The sequence below is a fragment of the Zeus faber genome (genome assembly GCF_960531495.2).
Source record: "Zeus faber genome assembly, chromosome: 2".
NCBI classification, from domain to species: Eukaryota; Metazoa; Chordata; class Actinopteri; order Zeiformes; family Zeidae; genus Zeus; species Zeus faber.
In genome coordinates, this window is record NC_137189.1 from 31,354,317 (window position 1) to 31,378,991 (window position 24,675).

Genomic DNA, 24,675 nt, shown 5'->3' on the forward strand with positions numbered 1-24,675 from the left:
GAGATAAGCCCCACCGGGACACCCTGACATGTGTTTCCGGCAGAGTACTGCTCTTTCTCCGGCCCTCGGTGATACATCCAAAATGAAACTGTTCCCCCTCCACCGGGTGGGAGTAGACTTTTTGGAAACCTTGACCCCGCCCCCCTCCCCCGGCTGTCTCTTTCATGGCCCCATGGAACCTTGCCGCAAACTCACAACTTGGAGTATACTGCATATATACAGTATACAGTACTGCCCATGGACAGTTGCATTCAAAATGTTCTACAATAACAAGAGGAGTGACGGGTCACTTGAAGTCAATAGAGTTTACCATGTGAAGGGAAACATGATGAAGCGTGTCAATACTTTATTAAATTGCATTGGGTATTGTCCAAATTCATAACATAATGAAACACAAAAACTTGACCAGATGTAAGAGGTGCGATGGGCGTGCATGGAAGTGTAGTGTTGAACAACTACAGCCTGCTACTGGTGGTGACTGGGAGATAGTGATGATGCGAGACTCGCAAATGATCAGTTCGTAGCCAATGCATCGGGAGTCGGGACTCACTCCTGACAAAAGAGTCGTTCTTTCATTTTGTTCGCTTCGTTTGCGACTAATGTGGTGGGGGCTTTTGCCATAATTCATTTTGAATGTAACTGATTTACATTAGGATATTGGTCGTCTGTACTTTCTTTATCTATATTTACATTATTATGCCTAAATCAAAAGTGAGTGACTCGTAAATGAAATGTGAGTGACTCATCAGGAACCGAATCTCAACAAATAGTCAAACTTCACTACTGGGAGCTTCCCAGGTCAACCAACCAAAAGCCCAACTTTTTTTTTGTTCATCCCTGTTTCTCACTGAATTCCCCGCTGTGTGTCTGCAGTTTCTACACCATCCGGTACCGGGAGAGGAACAGGAAGTGGATCTACCAGACCTGCCCGACCAGCGACACAGTGGTGGACAATCTGAAGCCCAACACGCCGTACGAGTTTGGCATCCGCTCCAACAAGGACGACCGCAGCAGCATGTGGAGCAAGCCGCTCATCCACAACACCAACATGGGTGGTTCGTAGTTTTTACTCAGCTCCTGGGAGTTTGTCTCTGAGCCGATGGGGGTCTGATGAAGTATGTAAGAAAGAGAACATAGAAGAGATAAATGATGTCATGTGCGCCAGTAGAAGGATCGCCAGTTGGAAATGTTCCACCTTATTAAAAGTAATGGTTTTGATGGAATTAATTGCCTTTACATTAGTCTTATCACGATCATTTTTATAAACAATTATGCAGAAAGTCAGAAAGCAGAGACTCACTCCTTGTTTCTCTTTCCTCCACAGATAAGAGTGCACAGAAGCCCCACAAGCTCCGGAATCCTCTGGCCAAGCCACTGGTGTGTAGTTGGTATCAATCCATTAAAAAAAAACAAGTCAAGTTGAGTCATATACAATAAACAGAAAGATTAACAAAAAAACAACAACAATTCAACAAACCTGTAAAATAAATGAGAACTATTTGGCAATGTACAATAAACCTAAAATTATGGACAATGACCTATCAAATAAGCGTAACAATAAAACAGAATAATCAACCTAAAAATAAACATTAAACAGTAAAAATTTGGAAATGTACAATAAACCCAATGACAAACATGTAAATATACAACCAACATTTGGTAAAAAATTAAAAAAATTAAAACGTAACAGTAAACAATAAATAAAGAAAAATCCCCAGAAATTAATAATCCAATTTATCTGTATATGGCTTTGTCAGTCAGTCCCACACTGACAGTTCTTGTGTAGAAACGGGTTCAGATGAAACAGCAGCCAGGTGGTTGTTTCTTGGTCGTGGTTTGTCGAGTTACCTTCCAGGTGAGAGGAACATCTGATATGACAGTGGAGGTTAAGGTGGGTAGAGTTAACTGTACCCAATAAAAAAAATCTGCCAATATACACTTAACCTAATAATGGTAAGCAACAGATATAACAGAAAAAGAACAGAAAAACAAGAAAAAAGATAAAAGATAAAAATGATAAAACTGGAACAATAAAAAGGTCATGTCCCAAAATGAATTATACAATTATAATTGTATAGTAATAAAAAACAACCTACGTACACAAGATGAAATAATAGTTGAAGTTGATAAAGTTGAAAAGTTGCTGAAATGAGGTGAAAGAAAATAATTGACAGTGCAGAATTGAAAGAGAGGAATTAAGTTCAACAGGTGTGTGCAACCTGGTCTCACGCTTTTTCGTGCTCATAGTCAAAAAAATGTTGTATTAACCTATTGAATCGTGTCCCGGAGTACTACTGTCCGACTTTTTTCACATAAACAAACACATAACGAAATTTAAACAAATTCATTTGAATGGGGACATTTTCATAGACTTTGGCCATGGGGAAGGCGCAGGGCACAGATACGTACACTAAAGCCATGAATTTCATTCATAGATGCAATGTAACTGCATCAGCATTTGCTGATAACATTTGTTAACCTACAAGATGAGACCTGTCAAAATTGCGTTTGGTTTTGTTCTACAACAAAGACAAAAAAAAAGATCATCAAATTTTGTTCCATTTAGAATGTTAATGGTCTGGGAATCCAGATTTGGCAACCCACTGCGGTGGCAGGGTTGGATTTTGTTTTTACTTTGTCGTAGAACAAAACTAAACACATTTTTGGGAAGGTCTCATCTTGTAGGCTAATGTACAGTACATACATTTGAGAGATTTCAGTGGACCCTAAACTGAGATATTGATCTTTGAACCCTGACTAGAGGTCACCTTCGAAGCCTTATTTATCTCAGTAATTAAAAGAGCTACCAAAATAAGGTCAACTGATTTGGACAACTTTGGAGGGGTGGTAACACGTGCAAGTCTTTAGTGTACTAGGTGTCTTGTTTTGATCGGCTGATGAACATATGCGCCCTGCCAAATGCCTCTTCCAATGGACGTTACAGGTCAGAGGTCAAGGGCACATTAGTTTCATCTGCAGTGGGAGAAAGACGTTAAAACTCCCAACATCCACTCCGTTAAAACACCCAATCTGTCAATGTCCCCAGAAATTACGACTGACCCGAGTCCTCCGCTGAACTAGTTATCCACTGACTTTTTATTGATTATTTATTTGATTAAAAAAAATAATAATGACAAAGATGAAAAAATAAATAAATGAAAAATGAAAATAAATGAAAAAATAAATCAAATTTTAAAATATCAGGAAGCAAGTTATCAGGGTGGATTTTAAAGGGGAATTTGGGGGAAATTCAATAATTAAATTAAATAATAATTCCAAAACAAAACAAAGTTTTTCTCTCAGCTTTCATCAGAGATACAGTACATGCAATGTTACAATGACAATACAATAACAGTTCACATCATAATACAGTCATATCATAATATAAAGACATTACAACTGTGCATTTCCCCACCACATAATGACTTATGACTTAAGAAATCAACCTTTTCATTTATTTTGAATGTTCCACATGTTACTTTTCTGTTTTCAGAAACCCATTGGACCTCGTGCGATATTTCCACCTCGTCCCGGTAAGATTCCCTGCGTCCTCTCTCTTTGCTGTTTTTCGGCGGCGGACGCAAATACAGAGCGGACATACAGCATGTTTTGCTGGGTCCATCTGTTTTCTAGAGAAAATGATAATAAAAAAAAACCTATAATACACGTAAGGCGGTAAAACACTGCAGCGTGTCCAGACCGGTTGTAAAAGACGTGGGAGCAGCTTGCGGCTGATATTTCACAACGTGGTGTTTGTTTCCAGACCACCTGACACAGCCGCTGTTTTTGAATTCAGTCATTTCAGTTGATCAAAACTTAATTATTTACCACTGAAACAAAATTACGCTTTTTAAAGTCTCACAAATCCTGTGAATCTGAACCGATGCCAAGAAGCAGGGCCTATTAAACCCTCCAGGCGACTGTTAGACCTTGGATATGTTTTTAGTCATTAATAAAAACAACTCACAGCTTATTAAATTACTTATTCAAATGACTTTTTCTGTGTACAGTCTGACTCGTTCTGCTGCTCAATGTGATCTTGTGTCTAATGCTTTTCCTGTTCCAGCTCTCAACAACCGGACACAGCCTAGACTCTCTCCCCTGCTAAAAAATCAGGCTTTCCCAGGAGCTCCCCGGACCTCTTTCGGTGATTATTCATTCTTCATTCTTTCATAAAACAAAAACAACTCTTTTCCAGACATTTTCTTTGGTTCTGTTTAGGTTTACTGAGGCGTTTTTTGGCCCAAAGGCGCCAACTGCACCTGACCACCTTTCCCGCCAAACTCAACATTTACCCTTTTTTCCTCGCCTATTTTTACTTTTTGCATGTTTTTATGTGTTTCCTTCTCATAAAATATGGTATATTATGTTCCGCAGCACCACCTGAGGGCCGTCAGGAGATTGTTCGCCTGCTGGGTTCCACAGAGCCTAAATGGCCTCAGTTGTCAAGGGGTAAAAGAGAGACCCTTACTTCCTTGTTTGTATCTTGAGCCGTACAGCTTTATTTGCAGTGAATTTCCAGCTGCTTTGCTGAGTTCCATGACGCTGCTGGCTAGGAACAGCACATGTTCTGATTGGCTGCATGTTGGCATGCCTTGAGTCTTTTGTTATGTTTAGAAAGTCAACGAGCGGCATTGGGTCTATTTGCAAGCTTACGTCCTTTAACCTTGGTACCTGGTTAGGAAGGACATGCTCGTACCCCAAACATCTCGTAAGGTAGCCCAAACATCTTGTAAGTTAGCCCAAACATCTTGTATGGGAGCCAAACATCTCGTAAGGAGCCCAAACATCTCGTATGGGAGTCCAAACATCCCCTATGGGAGCCCAGACATCTCATAAGGTAGCCCAAATGTCCCTCTGGTTGCCAGGGAACCTCTAATGTGGAATGAAACTCTAAGTGTGCACAGGCCAAACCTACTCCAACCAAAGGCCTTATAAACGGACTGTCACGACTATGCTTTACCCTCCAACATTTGGACATCCAGCTATGGACATCTATTTGTCCGTCCACTTGGATTTGGGGTTTAAGGCCTGAAACAAAGTCTCTTTAAGGTATTATAACAACCAGTAATAAGGGTTGTTTTGCTTTTGTTCACTAGCGCCCGCACAGAACCATCCGATGATTCCTTGAAATTATGGTCAAATTGAGGTACCTAACTAGGATGTGTCCTATGCTACAAAGAAGTATCCTTGCAAATGACTCAGACCCCTGGAGACAACTGCACGTAGGTGTAAGACTCTAAATGTATTTTGCCGTCGAGAGCACCCACAGCTAGTTGTGCGTATGAACAATGCTCGGCCGGTGCACTAAGGCAGACAACAATGTGACGCCGCGAGCCATGGCTCCTGCATTTTTGCATCTGTGGCCAATCGACACCTCTTTTTGCCTATCAATCTATTCTTTCTCTTCTCTATCTTTTAAGTATCCATTATTGTCTTCCGTAAGAGGCCCATTCAATGGGGATTTCTATCAGATGTAATGAAACCCATCTGTAGCTTGTAGAGTTCAATGGATAGTGTATCTTGTAATGGACAAAGAACAAAGATGAATTGCAGCACTCTACAGTAATTTATGAGCAATATTACAATGCGCAAAAGCTTCTTTTGCAGAGAAACCTGGAAGGGACTTGTTTAAATGCCAGTTTGACACTCACAATAGTAAATTGTGGCATTCGTACATCCACCGTTTCATCAGGGATTTATAAACATGTGAAGAGTACTTAATTGGTGGGATTTATCCCATGATGGGAAAAAAACTAAAATAGACCCTTGCTTCCTTCCTGATATTCATCTTTACGATCTCTCCCTCTCACTTCAATCTTTCCGTGTCTTTATCAGCATACACATCCATCGCTTCATCAATGTCTCAGAGTTTTGGCCATATGAAGTCAGTGCGCTGCGGGGTCAGTGCATGATAAGACAGCATGTGAGTCCAGACACAGACGTGGTTTAAATTTCCCACCAGGGGGAAGGCGACCTAAGTCGATCTGCAAATATGACTCCTCCTCGCTCTCTTTAAAGTCTTTACAGTCACAGTGTCTTCTGGACTTTCCGATATTTCTGTGAGGTACAAGATTAGGGGACAAAACCTTTGATCAATTCTGCTAAATGTATTGTAAATTCACAAACAGCTATCATTTGAATTTGGTTTGAACTGAAGACATGCACATGACAGTGTTAATGTCTTCAAGATTCCCGACACCAAGATGAACCGACTTCCAGAGTCGTTTACCGATAACAAAAGAACACACTTGGTTAATTTGATGATATCTGGCAATACTTAATGATCCTGTCCCCCAAATCAATGTACCTCTATGTTTTCCTCACTCCAGAAAAATGGAACAGTATTAGAAATGACACCAGCTCACCTGCAGAAGGTCCTACTGTCCACCCTAAACTCCTGCCCACCAAAGCCCCTACCGCCCGTAAGTCACCTGCAAATGGTGACTCACTTCACGGACAGCACCAGCCCAGTGCCCCCACTAGAGCAACAGTGAAACCTCATAATCCTTCTGGTAATTTCCAACTTTTAACTTCCGTTGCTTGTTTTCCCTTCAGTTTTTAATTTGTTTTATGACAGGATCGAATACGGTGTGGACAGTCGTTGTAACCGACTATTTTTGTAAACTGTTTTCAAAGATGCTCTACGCCCTCATGCCATCTTTTGGGCTTCAGTGGGCTCTCTCCATGAGCTCTCGGATTAAAATAGACAATACGGTGTCTTCTGCAAAACACTTAAATATTCTTTTTCCCTCACAGCTTTCAGCAAATCACAGGAGGGCTCTTCGTATCTGAAAACTGCTTGGGCCAATGAGAGGGCCAAAAATAATAACAACTGGGGTAATAATGACCTCATCAAAGGAATGCTTGCGCTTCCTGTTTCTCCAGCCCTGTGCCGCTCTTTCTGTCTGTGTCTGCTGTACCGTGTGAAGTCTATGTCTGCAGCCATAACATCTTGTTTTCCAGTCATCCATCCAGCCAAGTGCCAGTTTTTTTTTTCTTAACAGGAATGGCCGCTCCAAGATTGGAGCTGTTTGTTGCAAATGCCCACATGTCATCCATCTTAGCGTCCAGTGTCTGCATGTCACACACATTATTACAGTCATGGTTGCGTGACGCTGCCAATACTCATCTTCGGCTTATATGACTGATTTTCTAAGGATTGTGTGCTTTTTAATAACAGCTTTTTTATTTAAAGCTTTTAAGAGTATAATTTCATAAATTCAATTAGGTAAAATTGTCTCTGTTAAGTAGCATTGGCCAGATTAAATTGCAGGGTAGGATATTTTCCTGAGTGCTTATTCCCTGATAAACCTGAGGAGGACTTGTGTGGAGATTGAGTGAGAAGTGTTATACTTACTTCCACTGTTGGGAATAAGTGAACATGAATAGCTTTACTAAAAGACCGTTTAAGTTATCCTCCATCACTAACCTCCCTGCTCTGGGCTGTTGCCCGTTGCTTCGAGTGTTCCTTCTCCACCAACTCACCAACAGAGGTGCACACAACAAGCTCTTTGTGACAGAGGCCCTACCATGTTTTTCATCTCCTAGGTCAAGGCAGCGAGAGAAATGTTGTCCCGTCTTTGCGGGTGCAGCCCTATGGCTCTGCAGTCCCAGTGATTGCCAGACCCATGAGGCCTACATCAAGAAACCCCCTCCCCAATGGCTTTCAACAGCCTTACTCTCCCACTAGACCCAGTAGCTGATCTCTGACCTCGGGGACATCTGGCGGGAACAGAACAGTTTTCACTCGTTACATCCTCTATCCTACATCCAAATACTTCCATACCGCCCCCCCCCCCCCACTTTAGGTTGGTTGGTTGGACTTTTTTAATAATGTACTCCCATTTCAGCCAAATCAACCCAAAATGTTGTCATAACTATGTAGAAATCACATTTTGCAGAGTCGTTTTGGCCTCTGGAGGCTTGGTTTCAAATCACGCCATGCAGAGAGCAATTGGTCACACTTTGACAGACCATGTCAGGTTGGAGTTTAGCGTTAGTCACAGGCATCTGTTCTGTGTTCGCCGTCACTAGCGCTCGTTGATATCGGACTGTTGGATTTGTTTGATGTCGATATCACTTTTCGTCGGTTCTGTCTTGAATCATTTGCACTATTCACTCCAATTTTAAGGGAAACAACTAAATACAGTGCTTTACATCAAACAGTCAAATTAATTTGCACTTTTTTGTTTGGGTTTTGCCCTGTTGGATAATTTTTACAAGCTTTTGAATCTTCTTTTGCAATTGACAAGGGGGTGTTCGCCTTCAGAACTTCAGATTCAGAACCATATGAGTTAATTTTAAGCTTCATTATCAAAGGATTTCAGAGGTTAAAATGTCATTTGGACGCTTCCCAGTTGCTAGAAAGAATCCAAGAACTCCTAGCTCTCTAATGTAGATTCATACGCATAAACGCACATAAATGATTACACCTCAATTTCAGATCTGCTTCCCCGTCTTAAAGATGAGATTTTTGGTTGCTGTTTTTTGAACTTTGCTGGAGTTTGAGATTAACTCAAATGGTTCTGGTGCAGCCTTCATGATGTGACATTGTTCTTTTCCTCATTCTAACCGCCCTTCCTCTCTCTCCAGCCAACAGAGAGCATCACAGGGGCTTTGCTCTGCCCAAACCAGCCATCTGGTCCCACCCGCGATTGGGTAAAAAGAGCTTGTTTTGTCTCCTGATTTTACCCGTCATCATTAACCCCAAGTCATCATCATCTTCATCCTCATCGCAGCTTACGTTGGTGTTGCTCTGTCTATCTGTGTTGTTTTGTTGACGCCGTCTCACCTCCATTTTCTCCTCCACCTCTCCATCCTTCACTCCATCAGTCTTGTCCGTCCTTGTAGGCTTGTGCTGATTCCGCACGGAAGCAGATTTCAGCAAAGCTTCTGGCACTACTTCAGATAATCACCTTGATTATTTGAGGAGTTATGTAACGCCAGTTCCAGAAGAGATGTGTCCTGTGTTTGTGTTTAATGTGGTGGTGGTGGTGGGGATGGGGTTTACTGGGGCTTGTGGTCTGTGCTGTCACTGTTTGTATTTGTACATTAAAAAAAAAGACTTAAACAGCTTCATTAAGATCTTCCAGGAACTTCTGGACTGGACAACAGATGAAAGGCTATTTGACTTTGTGTTGTTGTCTCTGTAGTCATTAGCAACATTAATTACAACTTAAGCAATATTTATTTTCTCTCTTTGGACTACCTTCTGAAATATGAAAAGTTATTGAAAGTATTAAGTCACAGCTGCCACCTGAAGTTCTGTATCTTCATGTCATCATACATCATAAGATGTTAAAGTTGGTATCATTCAGGTCTTGTTGGTACCTACCAGGTTATATATTCTTAGATATGTCCCACAGACTTCACATTATGCAAGATGTGTGTGCTTCCATCCATTTTCCATATGTTGTGCATCCGCTGTTCTCAGTTAAAGTCATAGAACATCTTCAACTAGACAACCTCAACCTATATAAGCCACGTGGAAAGTCCACGGCTGAGCTTAGAAGAAGATGAAAAACAGTGGAAAACTCAAAAGACATCAGTTTTAAATAAGAAGTCGAGAAAGATAATGCAAGACAGGGTTTTAATCCTGGTGCGTATCCTGCTGCAGTGAACCACACATTGCTGGAAAGCAGGAAAGCTTCACTTCCAGGGGGGTTTGGTCGCTCAGGGCCCACCAGTGAAGAGCGCTTCTATGGTTGGTAACAGCATGACCTCAGTCCGTCCATGCACCATGCGCTGACTGCCCAGTTCAATCTGCACGACCGCGAGGGCAGCGTGATCGAACTGTGCGGAATGTCCAGAGTCAAAAAGCTTCAGAGGATGCACGCTTCGGGGCCAAAGGCCTCGGCAGATCCTTTCGGAAAATACTCTCCGAGAGGAAAGTATGTCGTACTCCTGATCATAACGATAACTTCTGAGAACTTTTGGTCTTAGCCGGTGCCAGTGCAGAGCTTTGCGCTTTTTCTGGGCTGAAGGAACAAGCTGCTCTTTTAGCGCTGCCCTGTGACAAATTTGCAATTTGGATTGGACCACAGGAGCTATTTTGGTCGTTTTTTTCCTGGGTGGAGGCCATGTGCTTGAGCTGATTTGCTTCTTGCTTGATTGTGAGCGTTGACTTTGTGCGATGCTTTGAGATTTAGACAAGCGGCACGTTGCTACTTAGGTGCCAATGTTTAGAAAACCAACGCACAATCAGAACGCTGCAGATGGCAACTTCAGCAACTTGGCCCAAATGCAGAAACTGCTCTATGCTTTTTTTTCTCTCAGAGCTGTGTATATGACAAAGAAATAATGCCAAGCATGTATTCCATGTCTTACTGCGCTGTGATGCTGCAGTGATATGATTGAAAGTGACTGTGGAATTCACGTGTAATTTCACATTGCGTTGTTTCTGCTCTCTCTGTTACCTGTCGGAACATTGTTGTTCATCGTCTCAGGTTCAAGGTTCTCGGTCAGTTCAAGGTCCCTGTACACAGTTTGCGAAACATTGAATACTTCTCTTCGTAGTTTTCCTGGAACACCAGTGAGAGTAGTCAGCTCCGGGCTCTGACCGTTTTTATATGGAAAGAAATCAAAGCTTTTTGAGTCCTTGTATTTTTGGCTTGAAGAGAACCATGTCCCCGCGAAAATAGAAGGGTTTGCCAAAGCAGTGCTATAGGCAAAACTTCCATCTTCCTGCCAGAGTCGCTATTTACATGGAGCTGATTGAGAGGAATGTGACTGTATTGTTTCACATTACCCAGATAAAAAAAACCTTTCAGGGCTCCTTCATCTTTTATGTTCTGAGTTTGCATTTATTCTATTTAGTTTTGGAACCGGACCTATTCCTTGATTGGGAAGAATTTGCCCTCTCCAAGAACAAGAAGGGCTCCGTAATTAGGTGCAGATTTTGCCCTGAATTTCCTCGAAGAGTTTTAAAGGATGCTTAGAATCTCCCGGATTTAAAAAAAAAAGGACTGTCAATGTTTTTCAGGTTCATTTGGAAACAGGCATTCGGTCATAAATCAGGTGGAATAGCGGATGATTTTCCAGTGAATTAGGAGTATGTCTCCATATGACAGCCCTATGAGTTTCTCTCCTTATATAGATACTGTATGTTGCATGCAGATCCTCCCCATGTCTCGGGTCAGAGGTGGGCGTCCACTCGGTGTCTTGAGGGGTTAAGTGGGGGTAAAGGAGTGTTCCACTGTTTTACAGTATCTAGATTTGACACAGGCTGAGGTTGCTGACTTGAAAAGACTGAGCTGTTACAAGTTTACCATGCAGACCTGTTTTTCTCACCCCGATGCAGGATCTCTCGCTCGGCCCTCCATCCCCGTCAACAAGAAAACCAACCTGGTGGGGAAACCTGGTGAAATGGGTAAAGACACTTATTATTTATTAATTAACGTCAAACCCAAACCTGGGCAGACTGGGGTTCTTGATGACGTCAAGTCACTGTCGTAAGAAAACCTTGTATCAAATTTCAGCGAGAAGGAAACACTCCAAGATTTGGGTTTCACAAAAGGGGATTAAATAAAACAGAGTTCAGAGCCAATCAAGAATTTGCTGAGCTGGATTTAATTTTATGGTTGTGTCACTTAATTTTAAACCATTCTTATTAAAACCTTAATGTTTGATTAAATTGCCCCCTATGATAGATTCCCAAGTGTACATAAATGGCAATAATATCAAATAAACACACTTTTGATGAAGTTTATTTTGTGTTTATGTTAACAATAATCAAATCATAATATGGCTATAACCCAACACACTGCTTTGTACATATAAAAATCTTTACGTAGAGTCAAATTTGGGTAACTAAAAAAAAAAAGATAAAACAAATAACAATTCTGGTCCAATTTAATTGGAATAGAGGTCTTGAAATGATGAGTTGTGACAGCAAGATGATCCTAAATTTAAAAATAAAAAATGCAGAAAATGTAGTTACAAGGTTTCCATCTGGGATTAAACAAGCAAATAAAATACATAATAACATAATAACAAAAACCATATAAAATTGATTATGGAAATCTGTTTTTTGGGTAATTATGGATATCTGTCTCGCTACCTGTCTATCTGTTGTACAGTTCTGTATATCTGTTTCCTGTAGATAAGGTGAACAACTTGAAGCAGACAGACAAGTTGCCAGTTCTGAAGCCAAAGTTCCCGGCGGTAACAGCGAAGCCCGCCAAGCCAGAGCCAAAACGGACGACCACCGCCACTCCTGTCATCAGCGGTAACAGAACCCTCCATCCAACAGACCATAATGCTATCACTACACTTTGTACACTGTGTCTGTTTAATGCTGTTCTCAAAATAGATTCAGCATTTAATTACACATAACACTGATATCAGTGTTATATGTAATATTTATAACTTTTAACACATGTACAGTATATAACACATTGCAAGTAGTTCATCTTTATTATAATATTTATTACAAAATATCATTAATAATATAACTGCCATATATTGTGAAATAGAGATTTTTGCTGCAATTTATGTTTTTTCTTTGAAATTATTTAGTAATATTTAAAAATACATCTGAATGGACAATCAATAAATGGTGACATACAGTCATTACATTTTGTGATGTATTGTTGAAGAAAATTTGCACTTTGTCCTTATATATATTTACATGTACTTTCAACACATTAAATATTAACATATGACAATACACATTACAATATGTTACAAAATATGACATATTATTGTAGCTCGCTTTGGACAAAAGTGTCTGCTAAATTACATAATTTAATGTAATGTAAATAGTATTTGTGTAACAATCTGTGGCAGAAATGATGATAGAATGTGGTCATATTAGACCAAGAGTTTATAACTTTTATTCAAAGTTTTATTTATTGTATTTCGACTGAATTGCATTTATTTTGTATGTACACGACAGGCCAAAAAAATGTTGCTCCATTCTTCGTTCCCACATTCTTTGTTGCATTGTGAACACGTTGAGAATAGTACATAGAACAGTCAAGCGCTATTCCAATCAATGGTTGAAAATATTGTTGACAGAAATTACCCAGAGGTTTATTTATGCTGTCTGATTTAAACATTTTTCCACTATCCCTCCAGCCAGTCGATTCGAACACTGGGAAGAGTCAGACCTGTTCAGCTCGCAGCCGGCCTCGGACGTCGACGCCGTGGGGAAGAAGCGCTTCGTCGGTAAGGAACAACCGCAATGCCTGTGATCAGGATGTAGAACCTGTTAGTGACCTGCTCAACCCACTGAGAAACAGGGAATGGAACACCTAACCCTGACACTCTCCTTCCGTCTGTCCCCTGCAGCTCCTCATGTCATCTACAAGACCGACAAGAAGCCGGACGAGCCGTGCTCCATCACCACGTCCCTCAACTACTTCCCCGTGGACGAGCCCAGCGAGTCCAACATCACAGCTCCGCCGAAATCTCCACCCTCCAACCTGACGGTGGTGACAGTGGAAGGCTGTCCCTCCTTCATCATCTTGGACTGGGAGAAAAACGATAATGACACAACCGGTAGGTCGATTTCGATTTCTGTATTTTTACAATTTTGTTACCACCCACCAATGGTGCGTTACAAAAATTATGAAGTAACCAACACTTAACCTTAGTATACTATAAAATAATAAAAAAACAAAATCTCCCGCCAAACAGACATCTAGAAGGATGATGTAGTGATGCTGTTATCCCTATGATTTCCCAGATTTTGAAGTCATCATTACAGACAAGGAGGATGAAAAGAAGGTGTCCATTCTGACAACCAACTTGACCCACGCCACCGTGGAAAACCTCAAACCAGAGAGCAGGTACCGTGGAGGGATGGGTGGCTGCTTCTTAGATGACTGCTTTGTTCAAAATGTTGGTTCCCATCATCTCTTTTTGTTTATAGCTCAACCTCACTGAATGCTTACCAAACCTACCACTCTGCTGCAGCTTGTCACTGTGCTGAAACGCAGCTCAACAAGGCAAAGATTTAAGGCCAAAAAAGAATGCTGCATTTCCTTTTTACAAACAGGAATCTCACAATATTGTCTGACAGTGTTTATATGTTACACAAAATAAATTGTGAACTGCGAGGAGGTTTTTACTTACTCACATTTCTGCAAATCGGCCCTTTTGGCTGTATCGGTGCTTCCACAAGATAATATAAACAGAAGGTTGTGCCGCTTCCTACTGGCAATGTTAGGTTTTAGATGTACTGCAGCAATTGCAAAAAGTATTTTTAAATAAAAAAGTGATATTACTGTTATTCAAAACATGTTCAAATAATGCACTGTGACTATAATGTGAGTTGCCCCATTGGACTGGATGTACAGTAAGCACAGTGAGAAGCTGCAGCAGAGTGGTTTCAAAGACAGTCGGCATGGGAATGATAATGATGGGAACCAACATTTTAATGAGGCCTGAGTTGAAAAAATAGTGAACGTATCCGTTATATGTTAATCATTATGTTTGAATGAGCAATGCAACGATGGGGTCCATAATGGTTGTCAGTATGGGACAATGCTTCCAATTTTAAGACTCAAACCTCAAAAGTGTTATCGCTGCCTCCCTCCGGCACAGTACAATATAGATCTCAAAGCTTCTTTGTCTCTAGAACATGGTTTAGAAGAGCAGGACTCTGAGGAGAGCACACGTTGTGGACTTAGCTGTCCGCAGATTACCAAGACTGCCAGGGTTTCACCTCCCTCACGGCCCACTGGCCAGCACTCTCAGCCGTCCAAACAGCGAGACAGAAACACGTTTATGAGCCAGAACGGGGGGTTGCTATTTGGCATGAAGGAAGGCAGAGGAGGCGGCAGGTCTTTTTATTCCTAGCCGTTGTAGACAATACCATGGATCGTTTAGTCAGTGTTTCTGAACATCGAGTTAACAGTTTATGTTTTCCCGCAGGTAGTCAAGTGAGTTTCCGTTTGGAACGGTGCTAAACACCCCGAAATGTGAACGATGCTGAAAAAATACACAGATGTCTGAAGAACAATTGCATTGTTGTCTAGTTTCCCACCGAAGCGCACGTTTTGCAGATGTGCTTGTTTCAGAGGAGTGAAGCCCGATGCAGACAGATGGACATATAAAGACTCTGTCTTCTCCTCTGTCTGGGTCAGGGATGGACAGATTTTTTTTTAGAGACGGAGGGAAGGGAAGAACTGTTAGTAGTAGAGGTTAGATGGTGTGTTAGAAGAACCAGATCTGTCTCCAGAACCTTCGGGCTGCTTCCTGCGATGGTGGGCGCAGCGTCTGGTCAGAGGATTCAGACATGAAGTGCTGCGGAGACGACAGGAAATGGATCTCAGAGCCGTGATACCTGCTTTGCTCATCAGAAATAGATACTGAACTACACCGCCTTCAGTTATCTTCTACTCTGTCTCCATCTCTCTCGCTCTCTTAACTCCCTTTCTCTCTACATATTCATGCCCCCCTCTCTTCCTTCTTCTCCCTCCCTCGGTTTGCCTGGCTCTCCCTGTACCTCTCTCTCTCTCTTTCTGTCTCTCCCCATCTCTCTTTCTGTCTCTTTCCCCCTCTCAACCCCCCCCCCCACTCTCTCTCTACTCTGCACTCTTAGTTTGATTCCCATTTGAATAAGTTTCCTTTGTTTTTTCTATCCATCTATCTATCTATCTATCTATCTATCTATCTATCTATCTATCTATCTATCTATCTATCTATCTATCTATCTATCTATCTATCTAGTTATGAGTTTAAGGTGAAGCCTAAGAATGAATTGGGAGCCGGCCCCCCAAGTGATCCAGTGTACTTCAGCACAGAGTCAGGTACTGGTCACATTTACTCTTCCCATTCAACATGAAAACAACGCAGATGGTAAATATCTAGTAAAATTCAGTTATGAGATGTGATTTTAAAAGATGGCACTCTAACAGTTATTAGATGTACTCTTTGAGTCAGATGGACATGATTAACTTTGAATATTCTCTATTATTATAGCTTATTTTTGTCATAGTAGTATGTATACATTATAAATACACACAGTGTAAAAATGGAAATTTTGCCAACATGATTGAAAAGTATCTCAAATAACAAATGTCTCACATATGAAATCTCTTTATATCTTTCTCCCACACTCTCACTCTATTGCTCTCAGCTGACCCTCGTGTGAGTGAGAATGTTTCAGGTAAGTTTTGGTTTTATACCTTGAGCATGTCCAGGGCATGAGCATTATTAAAATGTTGGTTTCCATCGCTTAGAACTATTCATAGCAACAACCTCTCTGAACACTTGACTATTGAGAAACATACCACTTTGCTGCAGCTTCTAACTGTGCTTACATGCAGTCCAGAGGGGGAAAAACATTTAAGCCTTGAATTTGAAACTGCATTTTATCAGGTTTATCTTGGTTTTATTGATACATTTGCACCGCAAATCAGCTCATTTGGCCTCATCCACGTCAACATAAGAGACTAGAAACAGGGAGTTGGAACACTTTATCCGATTTCAATTTGGTTTTCTGTGCTGAAACCATCTAAGTGGTGATGTGGGCGGGTACTAAACTTTCACTCAACTCAAATCCAGTTATACGGGAGCCTAACCAAGCTAGACCATAAAATACAGTAGGTGTCACTGGAAGTAAACCATGAATAATGGCATCATTCGCTTCAGCTCTCAGACCATGCACTACAAGTGCGTGAGAGCTGCACCATGGTTCTGTGCTTGGTTGTCAGGCACAGAGGGCGGATTTGATGCTGAAATAGCAGCTTTACCAGCCGAGAGTGGCCAGGCACACAGCGCAGTCTGTAAAGACATTGGCTTCAATGCCACACCAACCCAATGATTTCACCACATCCACACGCACACGGCAGCCAGGACAAACATTTAGTCAGAAAGACACAGAGCAGAGCTCACCTCTCTCCTCTGCAGGCTTAAATTTGCAGAATACCTCAGCTTTTACGAATACCTCTTCTTTTACGAATGTTTAAGGAATTTACTGGACAACAGTCATCCTTCTTTGCTGAACTGTTGAGACAGTGAAGCTTGCTCTCTAACTTGCTCTCTAACTCGAGTAGCACAACAGGTGGTGACATCACTTCCTGTCAACTGGATTGGACTTTGTGATTTCTGTAGAGTTGAGGCTAGAACTGATGAAGTGAACTTCATGTGCAATAGAACCCTTAACCCTGGAAGCCTTATTGCATTGCTCTACCTGCTGTGACAGAGGGGGTAGAACCCCTAACCCTGCAAGCCTTAGTGCCTTGCTCTACCCACTGGGACAGAAGGGATAGAACCCCGAAGCCTGGAAGCCTTACTGCCTTGCTCTACTCACTGTAACAGAGGGGATAGAACCCCTAAGCCTGGAGGCCTTAGTGCCTTGCTCTACCCATCGTGAATAGAACTCCTAACCCTGTAATAGATAGAATCCCTAATGATGGAACCCCTAATAGAGCCCCTAACCCTAGACGCCTAAGTGCCTTGCTCTACCGACTTAGATACACAGGGAGCAGACCCACGAACCCTGGCAGTGATTTTGCTGCCATCATTGAGCCAGGCAGGGGAAAGCATTTGTCTTGTCTGACGTCCTGTCTTTCTGTGTTGGATTCATTCAGGAAAAGACGCCATCTGGACCCAGTTTCCCTTCAAGACGGACTCCTACTCGGACTGTAACGGGAAACAGTACATCAAGCGGACTTGGTACCGGAAGTTTGTGGGCGTCCAACTCTGCAACTCGCTGCGGTACAAGATCTACCTGAGCGACACTCTGAATGGTACGCCGAACACATTCAACCTGCTGACCATGATCCGTACGCTTGCTATTTTCACAAGCTAAAATCACGTCTTTTATCTGCACCCATCTATCCGTTTATCCATCCAACCAACCAACCATCCATACTTCCTTCCACCATCCACCCAATCTTTCAGGCCTGCTCTAACCATCTTTCTTTCATCCATCCATCCATCCACCTATCCATCCTACCACTGGTTTTTGGCCCGAGGCTTAGAATAAGAATCATTCCTGCCGCGGTAACTGCTGTGAAGCTGTGACGACGGGTGTTTTCAATCCATTTCGCTGTTCAGGTAAATTCTACAACATCGGGGACCAGACAGGTTTTGGCGAGGATCACTGTCAGTTTGTAGATTCCTTCCTGGACGGACGGACCGGGAGACAGCTGAGAGCCGACCAGCTGCCAGCCAGAGCAGGTGAAAAAAAAGCTTTGCCGCTATGTCAGTGCAATGTCACGTCAATGTGACGTACACGTGAGGACGAAACAACAAAGCTGCACATCAACACAATGTAACTAGAGAACAAGAATTACATGAGACAACAATACAATACATTACATGTGTACATACATTAGAATACATTTTTTATTAAATTGATACATACATTACTTTTTTATTTTGTTTTGTTATTGCTTTATTTTTATTTTTTTTGTCATTTTTAAGTTGATGTTTATTGTTTATCATTACTTCTACTGTAAATTTGCACATTTTCTGCCTTGTTGTTATTGTTAATTTTAAACATTTTGGTTTATTACATATTGGCATTTTCCTTTTTCTTATTACTTTTGTTATTTTTATCACTTTATTATTATTATTATCATTGCCTATCTATCTATCTATCTATCTATCTATCTATCTATCTATCTATCTATCTATCTATTAAAAGTTAAATACAGACTCTAAAGTATTGGCATTGGCCTTCCATATATTAATATGTATTCCATATATATATATATATATATATATATATATGTGTATATATATATATATATATATATATATATATATATACTGTATATATCACATATATATCATATATATCACATTAGTATTATAAATCAGTCTGTCAGACTGTGCTGGTTCTAAATGGGTTGTTTCATCCTTCAGGTTACTACCGAGCGATGAGACAGGAGCCCGTTCACTTCGGGGAGATCGGAGGAAATTCCCACGTCAACTATGTTTCATGGTACGAATGCGGAACGCCCATCCCCGGCAAATGGTAGGACCCCCAACCTCCGAGGGGGTCTTCTGTGGTGAAGCCTCAGAGAGAAACAAGACAAAGAAAAAAAAAAAAAAGAGTCACGCAGGCATGGATGGCGACAGGAAATGGGAGGCCCTGCTTTCCATCGGTTAGATCACTTCCTCCTGGATGTCGCTCCAAACCCCGCGCTGTAGATACATGTACAGAGGATTCTTCAGGGAGTGTGTACCCAGATATCAGTTTTTTATACAACGTACCAAACCACAGCCGCGATTCTTATTTCCTATTTATCAAACGAGTGATGAGCGAGACAGAGTCGTGTACGTGGACATCTTGTTGCTATGCAGTGGGAGCCAGCACGCTCACCTCTGATGTTTTTTGTTTTTTTGTTTTTTGTTTTTCAAAATAACGGGAAGCTGGCTCCCAGGAAATGCTATTTTCATTACATTTGTGTCATGTTATTTATCAAAAGGGTTCTTGATCATAATTATCGGGGAAGGCGTCACCGGTTTTCTGGACCTTAAACGGCAGGTCCCTGCTGCTGGTGTGGATTGAAATACTTTATATCTGCAGAGTCAAGCTTGGTCCAGAGTATTCTTAGTTTTCCTGAGCATTTAAACTATTGAACAAGGTTTTAGGTTTTTGATCTAAAATTTTACTCTTCATATTTTACACACACAAATTAGGAGTTTCCCAGTATAACCACAGCCTGCAACTAGTGGACACTGGGAGCTGCCAAGTGCAATCACAGCCTGCTACTGGTGGCAGCTGATGATTTAGTGTATGGATACTGGGATGTCCCAGTGAGAGGATATTCACAATTTTGTAAGAGGTGGTAGATGTTCTGTAAAACATGGGTAAAACCCACACAGAATAAATGTGCAGTCAAATTCATCGCAGACAGCCCAGTGCACGTTTGTGTCCACACACCACAGGTCCACGGCTCTCATGATGCTCGGCCCTCTGCTACAAGCTCAGAGGCCCCTAAACACTTGCAATTTGCACGACAAAAATGTATTTTATCTGTATATGGAGAGAATGTATTTTTTCAATACATTTTTGTGAATGCATTTGGCTCACATTACCCCTGCTTTATCGCAGCGTGCTCATCTTCTAGTGGCCTTGGATTGTACGCGCTGATACAGCAAAGCCTATAGCGGCCTGGCCGTCTCACAGATGCCAGCTTTTCACCCAAATATAATGGCGTTAGGCAGCCCGACCAAAAATGAAATGCATCACTGGGTTGTAGCCTCAAAACCTTTCCAGCAAGACCACCAAGCATACACATCCTGTAAAATAACTTTTACAATGTTTTTTCAAAGGTGGCTTCACTATTTAGAGGTGCAAAGTGGGTGGAAATAAAGGCAATAATACTGATCCGATGAAGGGCTTTGTGTTATTGAGTACGTGGATGCGGTGCAGGTACGGTTACCTCGGTGCTATTTGCCTCTTGGCCTGACGGCACGTGGGGCCTTTCATGAAGCGTGAGACTTTTAAAAGACTTGGAGCAGCTACGAGTCCTGTCCCCAATATGCTTAGAGATCACAGGTTTAACACACATGTCTAAAATGAGAATGTATGTTAATATGAGGCATGGATGGATGTGTTCTATGTACTTTTATTCTTGTATTGATTTTTAACAATAAAGATGTTTTCGGCAGTTTTTTTTAAGAAAATAAAACCCTGTCTCTTGTTTTTTTTTCCTTTTTAATTCATAATGAAATACATTTAGTGGTAGAGCCTCCAGACACAGTTGAAAGAGTTCCCTAATCTGAAATAAAACTGTATGTCGCACGTAACTTGAAAAATATTAAGCATTACTCAATAGCCTAAGCGGTTTGCTTCCAATCAGATTCAAGGGATGATTTCAACAGGCCTTTGACACTGTAACTTTGCAGGCATGGTAGGAAAATTAAGTTTCAATCTATTCTATACTTTTATTTCTGCATTTTGTTGAATTCTTGATTATGCCTTACGTGTCAAAATGTTCTGACTTCCTTAGTTTGCTAAAAAAAAAATACATTCATTGAGACAGAAAATTGATTTGAAATTATATTTTAATAGTACGTCGAGTGTTATGCCTACCCCGTAGGGATGAGTCGGCTCTTTTTTTGAGATTCGGTTCTTGACGAGTCACTCGGTAAAAACAATTTGTTCACTTTTACTCTTAGTCGGAGTGACTCCAGCTTACCGAGTCAATTTAAAGGTTCGTTCTCTACAAACGAATCATTCGCAAAATATGTTTCTTACATTATAACGTAGCTACTGAAACAGCTTAGAAAATTATTCGGCATACAAAACAATACATTTATTTACTGTTATATGTGAAATTTGACACATCCGCATTCGTCGCTTCAAGTCTTCCGTTGTAGTTTTCATGTAGAGTCACAAGATGTCACCACTAGCTAGTGTTAGCATTAGCATGTAGGCGGGTTGTAATGAGGACATGAATCCAGGTGGAGAAGTAGTTGCCCATGACAACGGCTATTATTAACAGATCATCTGTGATTATCCGGACAAAACTGACCGCCGACTGCCTCTGTTGACCATTCAGAATAGGGTATTTCACAGAGCAGGTGCAATTATTAACTAAAATAATGAATTGAAAGTGTTCTGAGGACATACATTTGGAGGTATTTTATTTCTGTTTTGACTTTCGCTCCCTTGGACTCGGACAATTGAAGCAACAGTGTGGTCAGGTAAATGTGCTGTCGTGCCGTTCAGAGTTTAGCGTGCGGGGCAACACTCTCCGGTTCCGTAAATGTTTTATCCGCTTCCTCGTGTCAGACATTACTTGTTGGACCGAGGATCATGGTGGAGTGGGCCGCTGCCTTTAACCCGCCACAGGGAATTCATCCTTGCAACAGTGTCGGTAAGGGAGAATGACCCACACACTCAGCTGCCATTACAGCTAGAAGGTTATTGTTGAAGGACACTCACAAAATCTAAATATTTTCCAAGGAAAGGGGATGTTGTTGTCCAAGGATGTTGACTCATGTTGATTTTTATTTGTCACATACATATAGATACTTTCATACATATATGCAGTGAAATGTAATGCAACGCACCCGGTGATAACACACAATATGTCCTAGGAAAAAAAAAAAAATTCTAATAGACCGACTAACTGACTCCTAAAACATAATACAGTGACATGCTAGGTTTTGGAATTATTTGTGTCAAACAACGTCCTCCCAACATTTCGAGCATGTAATTACACTGATACTGTGAGACGACACAGGCATATGTTCAAAATTTGTATTATTTCCCATATGCATCAAACAAAATAATATATTTGTAATATAGTTCAGATTACATTATTACTTTTGATATTTTTTAGAACAGTGGTTCTCGGCATGGGGTCTATGGACCCCAGGGGTCCCTCTAGAGAGCTTCCAGGGGTCCCCAGCAAAATGTTTCAGGCTTATTTCACCATTATTTCATTTACAAGATGGTGGCACCAGTATCTCATATCTCATTATCATAAAATAATGACTGTTGTGATCATAGTTTCATTGTTATCTCCTTAGCTATACTATAGTATAGCATAGAATTTTGGATTAAATCATACCAAATGTCTTTAGACATGATGCCGTTCATCCAAACTTTCACGGATCACGCCTCCTCCCCTTGAACATGGAACTTAAGCTGAAATCTTCTGTTCGCTGCTGATGTTTGGTGAGTCCGATCCACTCTGACATTAATGACTGTCACTCTGCTTTACAAATTCCTGTAATTATAAACCATAGACCGAAATTATGTAACTTCCCTGTAACATACAAGAATCTAAACAATTTACTACCGGTTTGGATTCTCAGTACCGCGCGAAGCCATGCACCCGGAACAATAAAAATGTCTCTGTCAACCGTAAGGTCACTAACTAACAAGTCATTTTTAGTTAATGAGCTTATAAGTACTCATAACCTGGATTTCTCTCTACTGACTGAGACCTGGCTGGATAGAAATGGCTCAGTCACACTCATTGAGACAGCACCTCCTAATTTCGAGTTCATCCAGACCACTAGAGCTGATAAGAGAGGCGGTGGAATAGCTGCTGTCTTCTCTGATGTCTATCCCTGCAAGGAAATCCTCCTTGGAGAATTCACGTCTTTTGAACACCTTGCTATACCTATAAACTGCAGTGCCCCGATTTTAATCATCGCTGTCTATCGGCCACCAAAATCTAAATGTGGCTTTCTTGATGAATTCTCTGAGCTACTGTCCAAGGTCTCCACTGATTATGATTGTGTCATTATCTCAGGTGATTTTAATATTCATGTTGACAATCAAACAGACCCAGATGCTCAACACTTCATTAGCCTATTGGAGGCATCTGACCTCACTCAGCATGTTTCTGGACCCACCCACAATAAGGGGCATACTCTGGACTTGGTCATATCAAAAGGACTAAACATCACTGTACCCTATGTCATGGATGTTGCTATTTCAGATCACCGTTGCATTTTCTTTGACGTGTCTGCTCTTCCTGTACAACAGAGGGGTACTCGAACAATTAAAAAACGTCTCATTACCAATAATACCATTGAAACCTTTAAGAGAATTGTAAATGAGTTACCGCTGTTCAAGGAATCATCAACTGAGGATCCTGTGAACAACTTTAACTCCAAAATATCATTGATAGGATTGCACCTGTTAAAACTAAAAACATAGAAAAACAAAAAGCCCCCTGGAGAAATGGAGCAGTTATTGGGCAGGTTAAGAGAGAGTGTCGCCAGGCAGAACGAAAACGGAGAAAGACAAATCTTCAGGTTCATCATGAAATTTACAAGGATAGACTCAATCGATACAATATAGAAATTAAACAGGCCAGACAGTCTTTCTTCTCTAAAATCATTAATGAAAATCTCAACAATAGTAAAGTGCTCTTCTTCACTGTTGATCGACTTATTAATCCACCATCTACAACCGGTTCCGGTGATGTCTTTGCGTGTGGGTTGTCTTTGTCTTTTTTGCTGTTGTTTTTTGTTGCTGCTGCTGGAGTTGATGTTGCTGCTGCTGTTGCTGTTTTGTGGCTGCTGCTGCTATTTGTGTTGCTTTTGTTGTTGTTGTTTCTGTTGTGATATTACAGTTAGAGGAACATAAGAAGGGTGTGTTTTCGGAGAGAGAGAGTCAAAAGGATCTCCCTCCCGAGGTCAGAATGAAAATAATTAAAGAAAGTAATTTAGGGTCGCTTATTAAAGGACCGTGAGTGGATTAAGATGAGATGGTGCACACAGTTGAAATTTCTGTTTCCGGTGAGGGCTACCACTTCCGGTTCCGGTGATGTCTTTGCTGTGCTTTACTTCGTTGAGATGAGATGGTACACACTGTTGACTCAATACAGATGAGGAGATTTCTGGTTCCAGTGAGAGCTACCACTTCCGGCCCCGGTGACTTCTTCGCTTGTGCGCTGTTGCTGCTACTATTGCTGTTGTTTTTTTCTGTTGCTGCTATTGTTTCTGCTGGTATTGTTGTTGCTGCTGCTACCCTTATACCTAAACTCAACCATCCACTTTTGCGCTGTTGCTGCTGCTGTTTCTGCTGTTGTTGCTGCTGGTACAGTAGTTGCTAGTGTTGTTATTGCTGCTGGTGGTTTTGTTGGTGTTGCTAACCTTATACCTTAACTGGTGTTGTCGTTGTTGCTGCTAACCTTATACCTAGACTTAACTCTTGCTTACCTGTATACCTCAACTTAGCGTAACTACCTAGACTTAACCATCTCTAACCTGAGTGACCTTTCCGGTTCCGGTGAGAGC

At 41.2% G+C, this 24,675-nt stretch overlaps 1 protein-coding gene across 8 annotated transcripts in view; it reads left to right on the forward strand.

Moving 5' to 3' along the window:
- The window catches only part of abi3bpb (ABI family, member 3 (NESH) binding protein b), a 35,450-nt gene extending 14,850 nt beyond the window's left edge, over positions 1–20,600 (forward strand). Inside the window, exons 5-22 of one of the 8 annotated variants that reach the window (XM_080024453.1) lie at positions 874–1,055; positions 1,325–1,377; positions 3,494–3,533; positions 4,067–4,147; positions 4,378–4,452; positions 6,333–6,515; positions 6,760–6,840; positions 8,596–8,661; positions 11,303–11,371; positions 12,104–12,229; positions 13,081–13,170; positions 13,294–13,503; positions 13,691–13,793; positions 15,679–15,758; positions 16,088–16,117; positions 17,544–17,702; positions 18,013–18,135; positions 18,826–20,600. In XM_080024453.1, coding sequence (XP_079880579.1) covers positions 874–1,055; positions 1,325–1,377; positions 3,494–3,533; positions 4,067–4,147; positions 4,378–4,452; positions 6,333–6,515; positions 6,760–6,840; positions 8,596–8,661; positions 11,303–11,371; positions 12,104–12,229; positions 13,081–13,170; positions 13,294–13,503; positions 13,691–13,793; positions 15,679–15,758; positions 16,088–16,117; positions 17,544–17,702; positions 18,013–18,135; positions 18,826–18,941 — 1,867 coding nt within the window. In that variant the 3' untranslated portion in view covers positions 18,942–20,600. The remainder of the gene's footprint in view (positions 1–873; positions 1,056–1,324; positions 1,378–3,493; positions 3,534–4,066; positions 4,148–4,377; positions 4,453–6,332; positions 6,516–6,759; positions 6,841–8,595; positions 8,662–11,302; positions 11,372–12,103; positions 12,230–13,080; positions 13,171–13,293; positions 13,504–13,690; positions 13,794–15,678; positions 15,759–16,087; positions 16,118–17,543; positions 17,703–18,012; positions 18,136–18,825) is intronic. The other 7 variants (XM_080024455.1, XM_080024454.1, XM_080024456.1 and 4 more) reach the window with 7 other exon arrangements.
- Positions 20,601–24,675: the final 4,075 nt, after the last annotated feature.